Below are 14,891 nucleotides of genomic sequence, written 5' to 3' on the forward strand. Positions count from 1 at the left end.
CGGCCGTTTAGCTCCCCTTGACGACCGATGGTTCGGTCGAATCGGTTTTTTGTCCCACCCCTAATATATATATATATATATATATATATATATATAATGCATAAACAAAAGATGAAGTCATGATGAGCAAATGCTAATTCATATTGAAGTAATTTACAACGATTGAAGAATTAAGTAATAATTTTCAAATATTAACTGATTAAATCATGATTCAGAAAAAATTACCATTACTAATAATTAAAATGGTTAACTAACAAACATTATAAAGTGTTCCCAATGTCCCCTTTTAAGGGGTTTGAAAAAGTTTGAAAGTCATTGATTTAGAAGGCCAGACAGAAGCATGACATTTTTGGATTACAACTTGCATTTTCACTGTCCATTACTGCCTACAACACACTATCAGGATTAATGTGAAATTCAACATGACAAAAGGGGAAAATGGCTATTTATAAAAAGTTTAATTTCAATGAAGAAAAAACATAAAAAATACAAATAGAACCAATCAATCATATACCACAAACCCAAAGCTGACAAAAATAAAGTTTGATGAAAGGGTACAACCGGAGCTTTCAAAGAAACAGCAAAGTACGTCTAAGTCCAAGTATAAGATGAGATCCACGTTGATGTGATGTCCACCAGGCTGGGGGATTCATCTGGACTGCTCAACTAAAGTAGAAACAAAGAGGTGAGACATGCCTTGAGTATCAAAAAACTCCCAAAGAGCAACAGCTGACAATACCAACTACAACAGATGATGAAAAGATGAAAAAGCCATTTCAATTTCATGAGTTGCGCAGTTGCACAGCAGCACCACCACCACCAGCTGTTTTCCCAAGTTACCAAAACGACAAAACAACGCTGATTATCTTTGGGCCCGTCTTGACACCGGACTCCAGGGTCTCACTGAGCAGTTGCACGTTAATCATTACAGGTGATTAACAGTAAAGTGAGTGTGTAGGAATAATTGTAAATAAGTTATTATACATTCGCTGCAATGCAGAACTTCTTCTGCTTGTAATGAAGAATACTTTGCACTCACATTCACATAGCCGAGCCATATATGTTATCTTATCATATATTTGCTGCAATGAAGAACTGCTTCTGCTTGCAATGAAGAATGCTTTGCTCAAGAAGCTGAAGAAACACAACATCTAACGCAGCAGAATGGTTCAAGCCAGTCTGCTGAGGTCGCCTGTTATCTGTTAAGAAATGATTGCAAACTTGACCACACATGTACTTCGCAATCTTTCACTCACATGCACAACACATAGGCAAACAAGTAAACTGTATTCCAACTATGCCTTGCATTTCCATTTTTAGGGTTGGAGCACCCATGTAACTAGGGGTGTGGAAAACCAAATAAATAGAAAGGGTGAGGAGAGGAATCTTCAGAGAGTGCAGGAGTGAATTGTGTCAGTCAGTTCCTCTCCTCTCTCCGCTCGAGCCCTGAACTGAGTGTCTACTCTCATTTTTTGTCATGTTTAATAGATGTCAAACAGAGTGGAATCTGACAGAGTGACAGAACCCTGACAGAGTGGAATCTATGTTAATCTACAAATCGTCCCCGTGGGTCAGACCGCAGGGCTCCTTTCAGCCGCTATTTGAAAATGCCTGGACTTACTGTAAGAGGAGATGTCAATTTCATCCGGCAGCTCGGCCACGTTGACCTCAAAGCGGTCCTGCACGTCGTTGAGAGTCTTGGCGTCGGTCTCGTCCGACACAAACGTTATTGCCAGGCCTTTAGTGCCAAACCTGCCAGCGCGGGCAACCTGGGGAAAGCAAAGTATGCATGTTGATTGAACAAGCGACAAGCAGATCCTGCTGACATTGTTCTACATGAGCTTGAGATCATTTTTGCGTAGTTATGGTTTCATCAATGGTCTGATAGGAACAACCAATATGCATTTTTTTCTTTTTTTTCTTTTTTTTTTACGTCAATACAGATTTTTGGTAGAAAAACCCCCAATACCAATTGCCAATTAATCTACTGATTATTTAAAATATATATAATGCATAAAATTTTCCTAGCATTTCTTTTCAATGTGTCATACTCGAACATTCGCTATTAAGATTTACTCTGCCTTGAATGACAACTACATACCTCGTCAACAAATATTAAGTATACAAGGTTATTGTATAGATTTATGTGTAAATAATAAAACCATTCTTACTTCTTTACCACTTACTGCTGTACTGTATATATTTTGAGTACATCATTGGGCTGGAAAAATAGCAACCAGTCATGATTATTTGATTGAGATTGAAATCATGATTAAGAAAATAATTTTTGGTTTCAAAACTTGATGACTTCACCCATGCTGAGGAAATGGGTAACGACCATACGGCTCATCTGTTTTCTGGGGTTGGTCAGCAAACTGATCCATGTTTAGTTGTTACCAGTTTCCTTAGCACAGGTGATGTTATCTTCACTCGACAGTAAGTGGCAAAATTTGTTTTACTTTTTAAAGTCTTAAATGTTTATTAAAAATTATTAAGTTATTTCATTAATTACAGAGAAAATATTTCTTCTTACTGTTGAAAATGGCTCTATGAGTCTCATATCCCTTTAAAAGGAATGCTTGATGGAGATGAACATGAGCACTTATCAGAAAGGTCTCTATGTAAAAATGTCAGCACTAAAATTCATGCCACTAAAAAACTCAATAGTGATTTAACACGTTTTATGTGACTACATTTCACACATTTTGTCCCGTCCCCTTTTTGGGCGCAGCCTTGTCTTTTCTCCTCATGTCACCCTGGGCGGCGCCAGTGACTGCGCGAGACATGAAGTAAAACAAACATTTTAAACTTTAAAAACTTAAACTTAAACTCAAAAAAAAAAAAAAAAAAATCAAAGTGGCCCTTGCATTTCTATTTTTCTGTATGTGGCCCTCAGAGGAAAAAATTTGGACACCCCTGCTCTATAGTTTTCTATAGTGATTTTTTTTTCCCCAAAATTAAAACCAAAAAAACTGAAATCTTAAACATTTCTTCTACATTCCTTTGTTTTAATGTCGAAGAAAAACAAATGGTTCCAAAGGTTCCCAGGGTCAGTAGCACCTCTTATAAAGTTAACTGAAAATGTAAATATATAGCTTCCCGATATCAAAATGGTTTTAGATTTACCTTGTATCAGCCGTCAGAGTTTTAAAAAGGCCGATACCGATATTTGTCAAAATGCCGATAATCAGCCACTAACTCTACTTCAGACTCCCCTAGAGAGGTTGTATAATTCTCACCATCTCATCCATGACCCGTTTTTATGCCAGCTCAGCCAACGTGCACTTGATATGTCATTAAAAGGCATATGCCACACATGTCAGCATATTGATAGACGGCTAAATGTCCGTCAGAACCCCCGACAGAAACACCACCCCCAGTTACTTCGATGGGGAAAATAAAAAAATAATAATAAAAAACTCCGAATTTTTGGCTCTTGCCCCTACTGCTGACAAAAATCCCAGAGAAAACACTGGTGGGCCAGGTCTGTTTAGTAATGACAAAGAAAGTTTGCATTCCTCACCCTGTGTAAATACGTGTCTGAATCTTCTGGCATGTCGTAGTTGAAGACTATATTGACTCGTTCGATATCCATCCCTCGGCCAAAGAGGTTGGTGGCCACCAAAATGCGCCTTTGGAAGTCTTTGAATTGCTGATAGCGAGACAGTCTGCGGAGAGGAGCAAAGCATCATCAGTACAGCTGCCACCCGCGTTACTGCAGGCCTTGTCAAATATGTGTCCACCTAACTGGTGCCACTAAATGCAGCATTACCATACTTGGGAGGTCAATGGTGCACAGTTTACGAACCAACGCGTGTGGTACTCTCACCTCTCCTCCTGGGCCATCCCCTTGTGGATGGCGATGGCGGGGAAATTCTGCTCCACCAGAAGCTGTGACAAGGCGATGCAGCGCTGGATTTTCTTGACAAAGATCACCACCTAGAGGCAGGACGGGGTATTAAACACACAAGTCCATAGTGTCCCCCTTCTTGCACTCTCTTGTTGGCAATAGCAAACGGGAACATTCTATTTTATTGATACTGTAAATGCACACTATAAATGAATATATAAATGAATGTTGCAATTAGGGGTGTTAAAAAAAAATCGACTCGGCGATATATCGCGATACTACATCGCGCGATTCTCGAATCGATTCAAGAAAAAAAAATCGTGTTTTTTTTTTTTTTTTTTTTTTTTTTTTTTTAAGAGCTCAGAATTGTTCATTCGGTAGTCTTACCGATTCAACGTCTTATCATCATTGCCTTTTTTTTTTTTTTTTTGTGTGTGTGAATCGATTTTTAAACTTCCATTTTTAATGGAAAAATATTCAACAAAACGTCTGACTTCGGGTTAGGATTCACACCTTGAGCATGGAAGAATGTTATATGAACGGAACATTAAGCCTTAATATTTTATTTTAATGCTGTTCAAACATGAAACAGATTACAACCTCGATAAGACTGAAATTTCAGATAAATAAATAATACATTTTCATATAAATCTTACACTCTACAAGCTTACTGATTAGTATTTTCTAAATTTGAATGAAAAAAAATCGCAACAATCTACTTATAAATTCGTATCGGGATTAATCGGTATCGAATCGAATCGTGACCTGTGAATCGTGATACGAATCGAATCGTACTAGGCAATTCACACCCCTAGTTGCAATTATTTTTTTCCTTAATGGGGAAGTCAGATCTCTATAATAATATGTTCTATGTGGCCCCAGTAGTCTAAAAACGTATGGAATACGAGTTAAGGAGCAAAATCCACCTGCTTCTTGTCCCTCTCAGCAGGCGGCCATTTTGCCACTTGCTGTCAACTCAAAATGACACAGTTGCTCAGGGTTAGGTAATGATCAGTGGCGTAACAATGCCGAGAGGCCCCGGTGCAAAAGAGTTTTTGGGTCCCCCTCTCCCCAATTTTTTTTTTTTCCCCCCAGCCAAGCAATGAGTGGAATATGCAAATTTTGCTGTGCGAACGCCTGCTGTTAATTGGTGGATTGTTTCCGTGGATAAGTTAGAGTCGTTTGATTCCTGTGTCTTGTCTGCATACGCAAATTCGGCTGTGCGAACTCCCGATCCTGATTGGCGGGCTAATTTCACGCTTGTTCCTGGTTGGCTGCTGTCTTTGACTTCCACCAACGGCAGTTTTGAATGTTGTGTTTACAAACGGCAACGGAAAAACATCGGAACGCACCTTTAACTTTGTCACGTTTTCTTTTTTGTGTGCCACTTTTTTTTTTTTTTTTTTTTAATAAAGTTTGCAAAGCATGATGATGACGGTGACACATCCACACTGCCTATCCACCCCCCCCCCCCAAACTTACATCACATCATTGAGACTCATTGTGAATGACAGATGCCAGAAGTCAGGAAATGGTAAATGAACATTTTCACCCCCATACCAGCCCCACAGCGTGAGTAACCCACCCAGAGATAGTCTATTTACAAAATAACTGTAAATTTGGTTTCCTTTTTCTTTTTTGGCTTCTGTCCTGCACCATCTCTCACAGCCTTATGCCCATTCACCACTTCATTTGAAAACTATTCTTGAACACCATTAATTTTGTCAAGTATACAGTAAGCCTGTAAATATCCTGTGAATCCTCATTCATTTTTTGTTTTTAAACTTAAGCATTACGTCACCCTTTTATGTTACCATATTTATTTTATCCTATGTTATTTTAACAAGTCTGAGTACTTAGTGGGATAACCTGGGACCTCAGGGATTACATTGCGCTATGTCATGTGGAAATGTGTGTCGGTATAGCAAGTAGTTGGATATTTGTATCCTTGAATTTGGAGGAAAGGAAAATTCCTTGAAAATTCATCCTTAAATATGACTTAAAAAGACATTGAGGAATTAAATTAGTAACAAAGTAAAATAATATACCAAAATAGCAATTGAAAAATTCTGTACTGGCTGTTATTGCACATTTTGGCCTCTTAGGAGCAGTGTGGTGCCATGGATCCATCATGTACAGTCGCTGACAATGAGAACAGAAGAAAGTTGCGATTGAATTCTATTAAAATAACTCCTTTCACTTTATCACAGATTGGGAAAAATTGTGCCTTTGAGTAGTGTTATCTTACCTGTGTGTACATGTGTGTGAATATTCGTTATTTGAAACACCACTCCCAAAGTCAATGCTAATTAAACGTTACCATTTGAAAAGGATCGTCCATTTACTTTAGTATTAGCGCTAGGCTAATTTTTTATTTTTTTGCATTTAAATATAAAGTGGATGTAATTCTTTTTGGCGTCCATTTGGTTTTGCAGTTAACTTCAACTGCAGTGTCATTAAACATCTTAAACGACGCTTAAGGAAGGCAGAATCACATCGATTTGCTCTGGGCTAAGTTGCTACAAGCAATATAGTGGCGATGCATTCTGCATACTTTCACAACAGGCAATCTGTAAATGTACCGCGGCGGTGTGCACATTAATCGTTTTTCTTTGATTATTACGTTTTAAAGATCGAGAGAAGCCAAAATCACGATAAAATTTGGATTAATCGTCCAGCCCTAGTTACCAAAGTCATGCGCAACTGTGGTGTCATTTTCACTCAACAGCAAATGAAAAAATTGGCTGCCCCCTGAGATGTATAAAACCAGTTGGATTTTGCTGCTTAAAAAGTGGGTTGAAGGATATTTTTGTGGCTGCGTCTTCCAGGTGGATCATCTTAACGATTGCTTCTCGATCCTGTCAATCAATCTGCGTAGTGACGTTGTGCGTGCTCTTCCTAGCTGCGCATGCGCACTTCGAGTGTTTGTAGCATGTAGCTAGCTTCATGTAGTGAGGTTCGGATTCGGCCATTCATCGTTGTAGCTCCACCCAGCTGACCGTGTACTTTTAAAAATATCTGAGAGCCGCAAAAGGACATCCGTATGAAGCGAGGCCGGCTGCAGAGACTGATGAAGATGATGATTATGATGAGCTCGGACGTTTCCCCCAGACGAGCAGAAGAGCTGGTAGGATGGTCTTCCGCATGCGCAGTTTTTTTAAACGTGACAAACAGATGTTTGGCTTCTACTTTTCAAGAACATCATTGAATCCACCTTTAATTCATATTCCACTAATGCAGTGCTTCTCAATTATTTTCTGTCATGCCCCACCCCCAGTAAGAAGAAAACATCTCACGTCCTCCCACTCCCACGCGACTATAAATAGTATCATTTGTCTATAAAATTGTTATAAGCACACCTCTGCACAACACTGTATCCCTATTAACGTATAAGAGAATAAAAAAAAAAAAAAGAAACATGGACCAACTTACAACAAAGAACAGCTTTATTAACTGTAACGGAAAAGATTAACTGAAAAGACAGAAAGTGTATCTGAAATTCAAAAATAAAATTAAATCCTTGATTAAACTATAAAAAATTTTTGACTGACCATGTCAAACCATAAGATACGGAAAAATAAAATTACATAAAATCAATAAATAATAATGCATTCAAACTGATCACCAACATTAACTCAGAAGCACAATATTAAGAAAAAAACTTTAACCTGTGAAACAAAAATATATAAAATTTGTGCTGATATTTTTTTGCTGTGTGCAAAGCGCGCATGCTCAGTGCAAACAAAACCCCTACACCACCGAGCGAATGCTCCCTGCGCACACTCTGCCAATAATGAGAGTGCCACTGCCCCCTAATGTAGTGGAGGTGCAATTGGACTTTATTCTAGGACAGTAAAAAAAATATATATATATAAAAAAATAAAAAAGCATGTCCCCCGAGGTCAAACGCGTCCCCCTTGATGGAGCCTCGCGCCGCCCTTGGGGGGGTGTTGGGGGGGCCCCGCCCCACTATTTGAGAAGCACTGCACTAATGCAATGTGAATCAAAATGCTGTGTTTAGACTAGTAGACATATATAGGAAAGAACATTTTTGACCCGACTTCTCCTTTAAATAAAACTAGAATTTTATTTTACTGTGATGAACTTGTGTATGTGTAAGATGTCAACTAAATCAGTTAGGGATGTAACTATTTGATTAACAAAATCTGTTGATTAATGATTGAATTGGGTTAAAAAAACAAAACAATTCTAACTTGTATAAATGAAGATTCAGCTTTTAATTCAAAACTGATAGTTCTCTGTCGTAAATGTGAAGAGAAAAACTTTCTTCCATGGTCAAATTGCTGTCATTATAAAAGCTGACATAATAATTCAGATCACCTGGTTAAACTCCAACGCGTCGAGCAGGTCAAAGAGCTTGCGGTTCTTCTCGCTGTCCTTCAACTTGCAGTAGTACTGTTGCAGCCCGTGAAGCGTCAGTTTGGTCTCGTCATCCACAAACACCTCCATGGGCTGCACAAGAGACAAACAGGCTGTTAACGTGGTCAGTTATGAGGTGCAAACAGCTACAAAGCACCGCCGCGTTTTCGTTTCACTTACGTCCTGCATGAATTTACGACAGACCGGTCGGATCTCCTTGCTGAGCGTGGCACTAAACATCATGACCTGCTTCTCGTGGGGCGTGATTCTGAAGATGTCTTGTACGTCACACCTCATGTCTGCACGAAGACAGTGGAGACAAATTAATCACCTGTGTAAACAGTTGAATGCATGCAAACATTTCAACGGATCATACCAAGATGCTCCAACATTTTGTCACACTCATCCAGGACAAAATGTTTGACATATTTCAGACTGAGCGTCTTGTTCCGGACGAGAGCGAGGATGCGGCCCGGCGTTCCGACGACTATATGGGGGCAGTTCTTCTTCAGGACATCCTCATCATTCTTGATGGGCAGCCCGCCGAAGAATACCACCGTTTTGACCGCGGGCATGTACTTGGAGAAGCGCTCGTATTCTTTGCTAATCTGGAAGGCCAGCTCTCGCGTATGGCACATGACTAGTACCGCTATCTGTAAGAACAGACAGAAGGATATAACCTGAAAACCTGAAGGAGTTTTAATGGCAATTAACTGCTGCAACAGGGTGAAAAGGAGCACAGCAGTGCTTGACCTTAAGGCCCTAATACGTTGAATCTCATCTTCCCCCTTCATTTAGAAAAACAGTACAGAACATTCTAAAAAAAATGTTTGACTTTACCCCGCTTGAGACAAGACAAGCATTGAAACCTTTCTAACATTAACATTCACTAACTTCCGCAGAAATGGTTTTCTTCACAGATAATGAAAAAATAAAAAAGTTATCTGAACACAATTCTTAAAGGTTAAGTCATGACAAAAATTTTCTTTACCATCTCTTCTATGCAGCCCCTCTAGTCTAAACACGGTATTAATTTCTTACAGTATGAACGGCCATTTCTCAATATGAAGAAAGCCGAGTACGGTATTGTCAACTCGCCAAGTACGATTCCCAACAATGTACTCAAGAACGTTTTCCCTAAAAACACGACATGAGAAAAGAACATCCGCATCGGGTATTCTGTGCATTCTTGATTTATTCATACTTTCAATGGGAACAATATTTGGGCTGTGACTGGTGACGTTTCACAAGATCACAAGGATGTTAGATACTAACCTGTCCATCAACTGGTTCAATCTGTTGAAGAGTGGCTAAAACAAACACGGCTGTCTTGCCCATGCCGGATTTGGCTTGGCAAAGGATGTCCATACCCAAGATGGCTTGTGGGATGCATTCATGCTGGACTATGAGCCAGACAAAAATATTTACATCAATGCTTTCCATGAAAAGAAATAATTCCGACAGCCGATTGGCCTACAGACTTCAACGCAGCATCACCTTCTGATGGATGTTCAAAGCCACAGTCGATAATGGCGCGAAGTAACTCTGGTTTGAGCAGGAAGTCCCTGAAGCCGGAACTGTGTATTGAAACGTAGGATCCCTTCACCTCCTTCTTGCCAGCGGGGGGTCTACTCTCGGGTGCTCCTTGGGGTTCTTCATCATCTTCGTAGTCGAGCAGCTCATTATCGACATCGTTCTCAGTCATCTTTTTGACCTGGAGCAATGAGAATATTGTTAGAACTGGGCTTTGCTTTGTCTTTTATGCCGTCATGAGAATACAATGAGAAGCATTTGTGTCAACCTGTGGTACTGGGTAAGATCGATGCTGAGTTAAGTTGCACAAAAAAAACATGAACGTTTGGGTGAGGGCCTGTTTTACAACAACAATGTACACATATACCTAGTCGGTCATCAAAATAGTGCATGGCTTTGAACAAAGGCTATGCAATTATGGGTCGACCTGATAAAATAAACTCCATTCATTCATTCATTAGGAACACAGCAGCTACTTGAACTTAAAATTCGCCGGTTGCTCAGCTACCAGTCAGCATTGTGTTGCCTAACAATTGATAACGTCACGTGGCAAGTAACTCTTGTCTTGTTTGAGTTTACAAACAGCGGCAATCTGGGTGACTTCAGACAAAGGCAAGCGGGAAACAGTGAGGCCAAACTCGACTAAGTAGGGCGGCGAACCAAAGCAATGCTAGGCTACAATATGCTACACTAGCACTCCGGAGTCGGAACCAAACAATGCAGAAACAGGCTTTCTATTCACTGTTGGTTCTCATCTGTGTTCGTTTACAGGATAATCTCAAAGGGGGGTACGTAGAAAATTAAATGGAATAAATTTAATTCATAAATATCAACTATTGTAATGCTCTTACCTGAATAGCTGCGACTACAGCAGTGAATCCAAACCGCATGGATTGGAGAAGCCACACAACAGTGGTTATACTAGCGACCGGAAGTCCCGCCTACCTCAAAAGGTCCTTACATCATTGGTGGATTGTATCGCGCAAAAGAAAAATAAGTCAGCGATTGGACAATAGCAAAGTAACGGTGTAGCTCACGTGTCGAAATAAGCGGTGTGAAACAACAACAGTATCCAGTCCATTGACGGAAATATTTCATTTTGTTGCTAGATTCAGCAACTATTTCACTCACATTGCCTTCACGATAGATTCCAGCTGTGGTATTCAACATGTGAACATTTACAGTTTTTCACGATTGTTAACACACATAATCTAAACTTTGGCACAATTTGCACAACCTTAACTTCATGTACCAATCGCTCGACCCGAATTGTCACTACTTCACACTCCTTTATGACTCCCTTCTGACTTTCCTTCTTTACACTCTGACAATTGCAAATCACCTTGTTGTCTAAACACTACACACAATTCTCATTTATGGCACACACCTCTCATGTAAAAGCTCAACGCTTCAACCGACATTACACCCTGCAGTCAATTGCACATTAACTTGTCAAAACACGACATACAATGTTCTGTTGTTACACACACTTCTCATGTGACATCTCAGTTGTATCAACTTACAACACACAAGTGTTCAAAACTCAACACATTCAGATCTGGTGAGCAATTAGCAATCAGGACTGCAGTATAGAAGTGTCTTGAGCCTCCTCCTCTGTGTTTGGTGAATGGAGAACATGGAAGAGAGCAACCTGAGAAGAAGTGGAAAAGTGAGAGGAGGAGCAAAGAGGAGAACAGAGAAGAGTCTGTCCTCCTCTTGCTCAGGAGCATGACAGAGAAGTAGGGGGGAGCAGGAGAAGGGCAGAGAGGAGCAGAAGAACAGAGAGGAGCACGAGGAGGACAGAGAGGAGGAGTAGTAAGAAGACGGAGAACTATTATATCCAATGATTCAGGCCACTGTGATAGACCATGTGCTGAACCATATGATGTGAGCATGAGGGAGGCTGACTTGAGGGTCTTGCTGCTGGCCTTCTTTGATGACTTCCACAAACAACTTGTTCCACCAGATCACATTGATGATCCATAAAGAAATGATGTTGTCATCTGGGACAATGTGAGTTTCCACCAGGCTCTGCTTGTACGTCAGTGGTTCCAGGACCACCCACATTTTAGAGTGTGATTCCTCCCGGCATACTCTCCATTCCTCAACCCCATAGTTCTTTTCTGCTTGGAGGTGGAAGGTGTATGAGCCAACCTGTCCAGGCCATGGAAGCAGCCTGTGGTGACGTCAGCCTCGAGTCCGTTCAGGGATTCATACGCCACTCAAGCCGGTTCTTGCAGAGATGTCTAGATAGGGAGAACATCGCCTGTGATGTGGACGAGGCTCTCTGGCCTGACAGAAACCGAAGGCATGATGATGCTTGATCATGATTAGATCTCAGTCATGTACAAAAATAAAACATTTTTGGCTGCATATTTGTGTGCTGTTTTCAGTTTGTTTGATGAAAAAATAGGCTTGACTCAGTCATTTTTTACAACTGGAGAAATATCTTATTTTCCAGAATTATTGTCATTCATATGGAGTGTTCCATTTTACAATTGTGTTTTCAATTTTGCACTACAATGTGCTGTAAATACTTGGTAGTGTGCAGCAAAAGCTTAGTTGTGTGTGCTCAATGAATGCTATGTGTCATTGGAAAATATGACTGTGTGTAGCAAATGAAAACACGAGTTCCATTTTGTGAACACAACGTAGAGATTTGATGGCAAGCGTCTTCTTGCAAAGGGAGTGTCAAGTTTAGCATTTTGTGTGTGCAGTATTGAGAAATCTGTTATTGTATTGAGAAACGTGTGTTGACAATCGTGAAAAACTAAATGAAATGTAGCGTTTCTTAAAAAAATATATATATTTTGGAGCTTTTACCAACTTTTATACAGTGACCTTAACTCTAGAAACATACACATTTTCCCTCTACATGACTTTCAAGCCAAACTTACTGGTAAGTAATGTACTTCTACGTCAGTGGTGTCAAACATAAGGCCCGCGGGCCGGATCAGGCCCACAAAGAGGTTTAATCCGGCCCACGAGATGATTTTGTAAAGTAAAAAAAAAAATTGTAATGTTGGACCAATTAATCAGCCAGCCACAATTAAATATATAAATTTGTAATTTCACAAGCAATTTTCAGATGAGTAACACACCGTGGACATGAAATCGCCCTGGAAGTCATTATTTTACACACGATTTAAAGTTAAGCTTTGGTTTAAAAAATAAATAAATAAATAAATAAAAATATTGTTATTATTATTATTATTATTTTTTGATCATAGACCAACATAAACGTGTTAAATACGGCACAAATTCAATTACTGGTCCTATAACGTAATTAACTGCGCCACACAATGCATTCTGGGAACTATATATATGTAAAACAGGTAGATTTAACACTCCGGAACTTACACAGGCAAAGTGTTGCCGCGTTTCATTTGCAGTCGTGTTATTTTTTGAAACAATAGATTACACTTGAGCCCGGTAATTTAGGATGGCCCAAAAATTGCAAAAATCTGCACATAATTGATGGCATTTGTTTTTAAATTATATACCATTATTTTACCGATTCGGCCCACTTAGTAATATATTGTCCTCTATGCTAATAAGTGTTTGACACCCCTGATCTAGACACACATTTCCATTTTTAAACACTTTTTATATTTGTAATCACTTCTAATAATTAATGGAAACATTTAGAATACAATAAATTGATACAATAAATATAATTCCAAGTGATCTGTCTAGACTTACTTCTTATTTTAACCAATTTTATTGGTCGTTTGGCGAACCAATAAAATTGTGACGCTCGTAACTACCCGGAATGGTTAATGTCTAACCAATATATTGGTTAATCAAGCCAATATGAGCTTAACCTACTACAGGGGTGTCAAACATAAGGCCCGGGGGCCGGATCAGGCCCGCAATGGGGTTTAATCCGGCCCGCGAGATAGTTTTGTAAAGTTAAAAAACAAACAAAAAAACAGTAATGTCAGTCCAATTAATCAGCCGGCCACAATCAAAGCTTATAAATTAATAACTACACAAGTAAGTCTCAGTTGAGCAATGCAACTTGTACATGGAATTGCTCTGAATGTCGTTATTTTAAACACAATTTAAAGTTAGTTTGTTTAAAAAATAAAAACATGAATCAAACACAAATGTGCTGAATAAGACACACATTCAACTACACATTGGATAAGGATTAACGTCCGTATAACTTCATTAACGGCACCCGGAACACAATGCATTCAGTGAACAATATACAGGTTTATGCAAAATCGGGAGATATAACACGCCTGGAAGTTGGAACTCATACGGGCAAAGTGTTGCCGCGTTCATTTGCATTCTTGTTATTTTTTTGGGACAATATTTGTACAGATGAGCCCTGCAATTTAGGGCTAGCCCACATTAGCGAAAATCTGCGTCTAATTGATGGCAATGTTTGAAAAATTATATACAATTTTACCGATCCGGCCCACTTGCGAATATATTTTTCTCCATGTGGCCCCTGAGCTAATATGAGTTTGACACCCCTGACCTACTAGAATTTTTTTTTTTTTTTTTTTTTTTTTTTTAACACTACCTACAGTCACATAGTCCGAAAAACTCACAGCCTGTCTGCACAGCTGTAAAACGGCAGTGAGTTGTTAAATTTATTTGCCACATTAAAATGGTTCAACAGCCACAGTTAAAACCAGTTTAAAAAATGACCAAAATATATTATAGGATATTGAATATTAATATTGGGTATGATCATTATTAACTATAAAATCACTTCATAAAAGGGCACTATCATATGAGTGATTTATTAACACAATTGGAAGCATGGCTCAAGTGGTTGAGTGGTTATCTTCCAACCTGAAGGATTGGATTCAATCCTGACCTCCTGTGCCCATGTAGAAGTGTCCTTCAGCAAGTCCTGAACCACAAGCTCCTGATATTGCATAATGAATATCAGCGTTAAATTTGTTTGTGTACCTTAAGTGTAGGTATAAAAGCTCTATACAAGTGAAAGACTATTTAGTATTGACCAGGAAATATGTCCTTGCTAAGATCGAAAGCATCACTAACAACACATACAGGTATATTATACACCAGAGGTGTCAAACTCATATTAGCCCAGGGGCCGCATGGAGGAAAATATATTACTAAGTGGGCCGAATCGGTAAAATAATGG

General features: G+C 39.3%; 1 protein-coding gene across 1 annotated transcript; it reads right to left on the reverse strand.

Moving 5' to 3' along the window:
• Positions 1-443: 443 nt before the first annotated feature.
• LOC144005855 (ATP-dependent RNA helicase DDX39A) lies at positions 444-10,738 on the reverse strand. The gene is made up of 10 exons (XM_077504318.1): positions 10,615-10,738; positions 9,728-9,944; positions 9,506-9,633; positions 8,607-8,883; positions 8,411-8,529; positions 8,192-8,323; positions 3,830-3,939; positions 3,524-3,668; positions 1,622-1,769; positions 444-666 (listed from the first exon to the last, which is right to left on the reverse strand). The coding sequence occupies exons 1-10, from the start codon at positions 10,651-10,653 to the stop codon at positions 650-652; spliced, it is 1,332 nt and encodes a 443-aa protein (XP_077360444.1). The 5' UTR covers positions 10,654-10,738; the 3' UTR covers positions 444-649.
• Between the last annotated feature and the right edge of the window lie 4,153 nt (positions 10,739-14,891).

This window comes from Festucalex cinctus, chromosome 1, assembly GCF_051991245.1.
Source record: "Festucalex cinctus isolate MCC-2025b chromosome 1, RoL_Fcin_1.0, whole genome shotgun sequence".
Lineage (NCBI taxonomy): Eukaryota > Metazoa > Chordata > Actinopteri > Syngnathiformes > Syngnathidae > Festucalex > Festucalex cinctus.

Bases quoted from the DNA above. Each gene is read 5' to 3' on its own strand.
- LOC144005855 (XM_077504318.1), bottom strand. From the start codon at position 10,653: ATGCGGTTTGGATTCACTGCTGTAGTCGCAGCTATTCAG. The intron at 9,945-10,614 runs GTAAGAGCATTA...TCATTGCTCCAG, and splicing joins CTGTAGTCGCAGCTATTCAG to GTCAAAAAGATGACTGAGAA. The intron at 8,884-9,505 runs GTTAGTATCTAA...CTGTTCTTACAG, and splicing joins TTGAACCAGTTGATGGACAG to ATAGCGGTACTAGTCATGTG.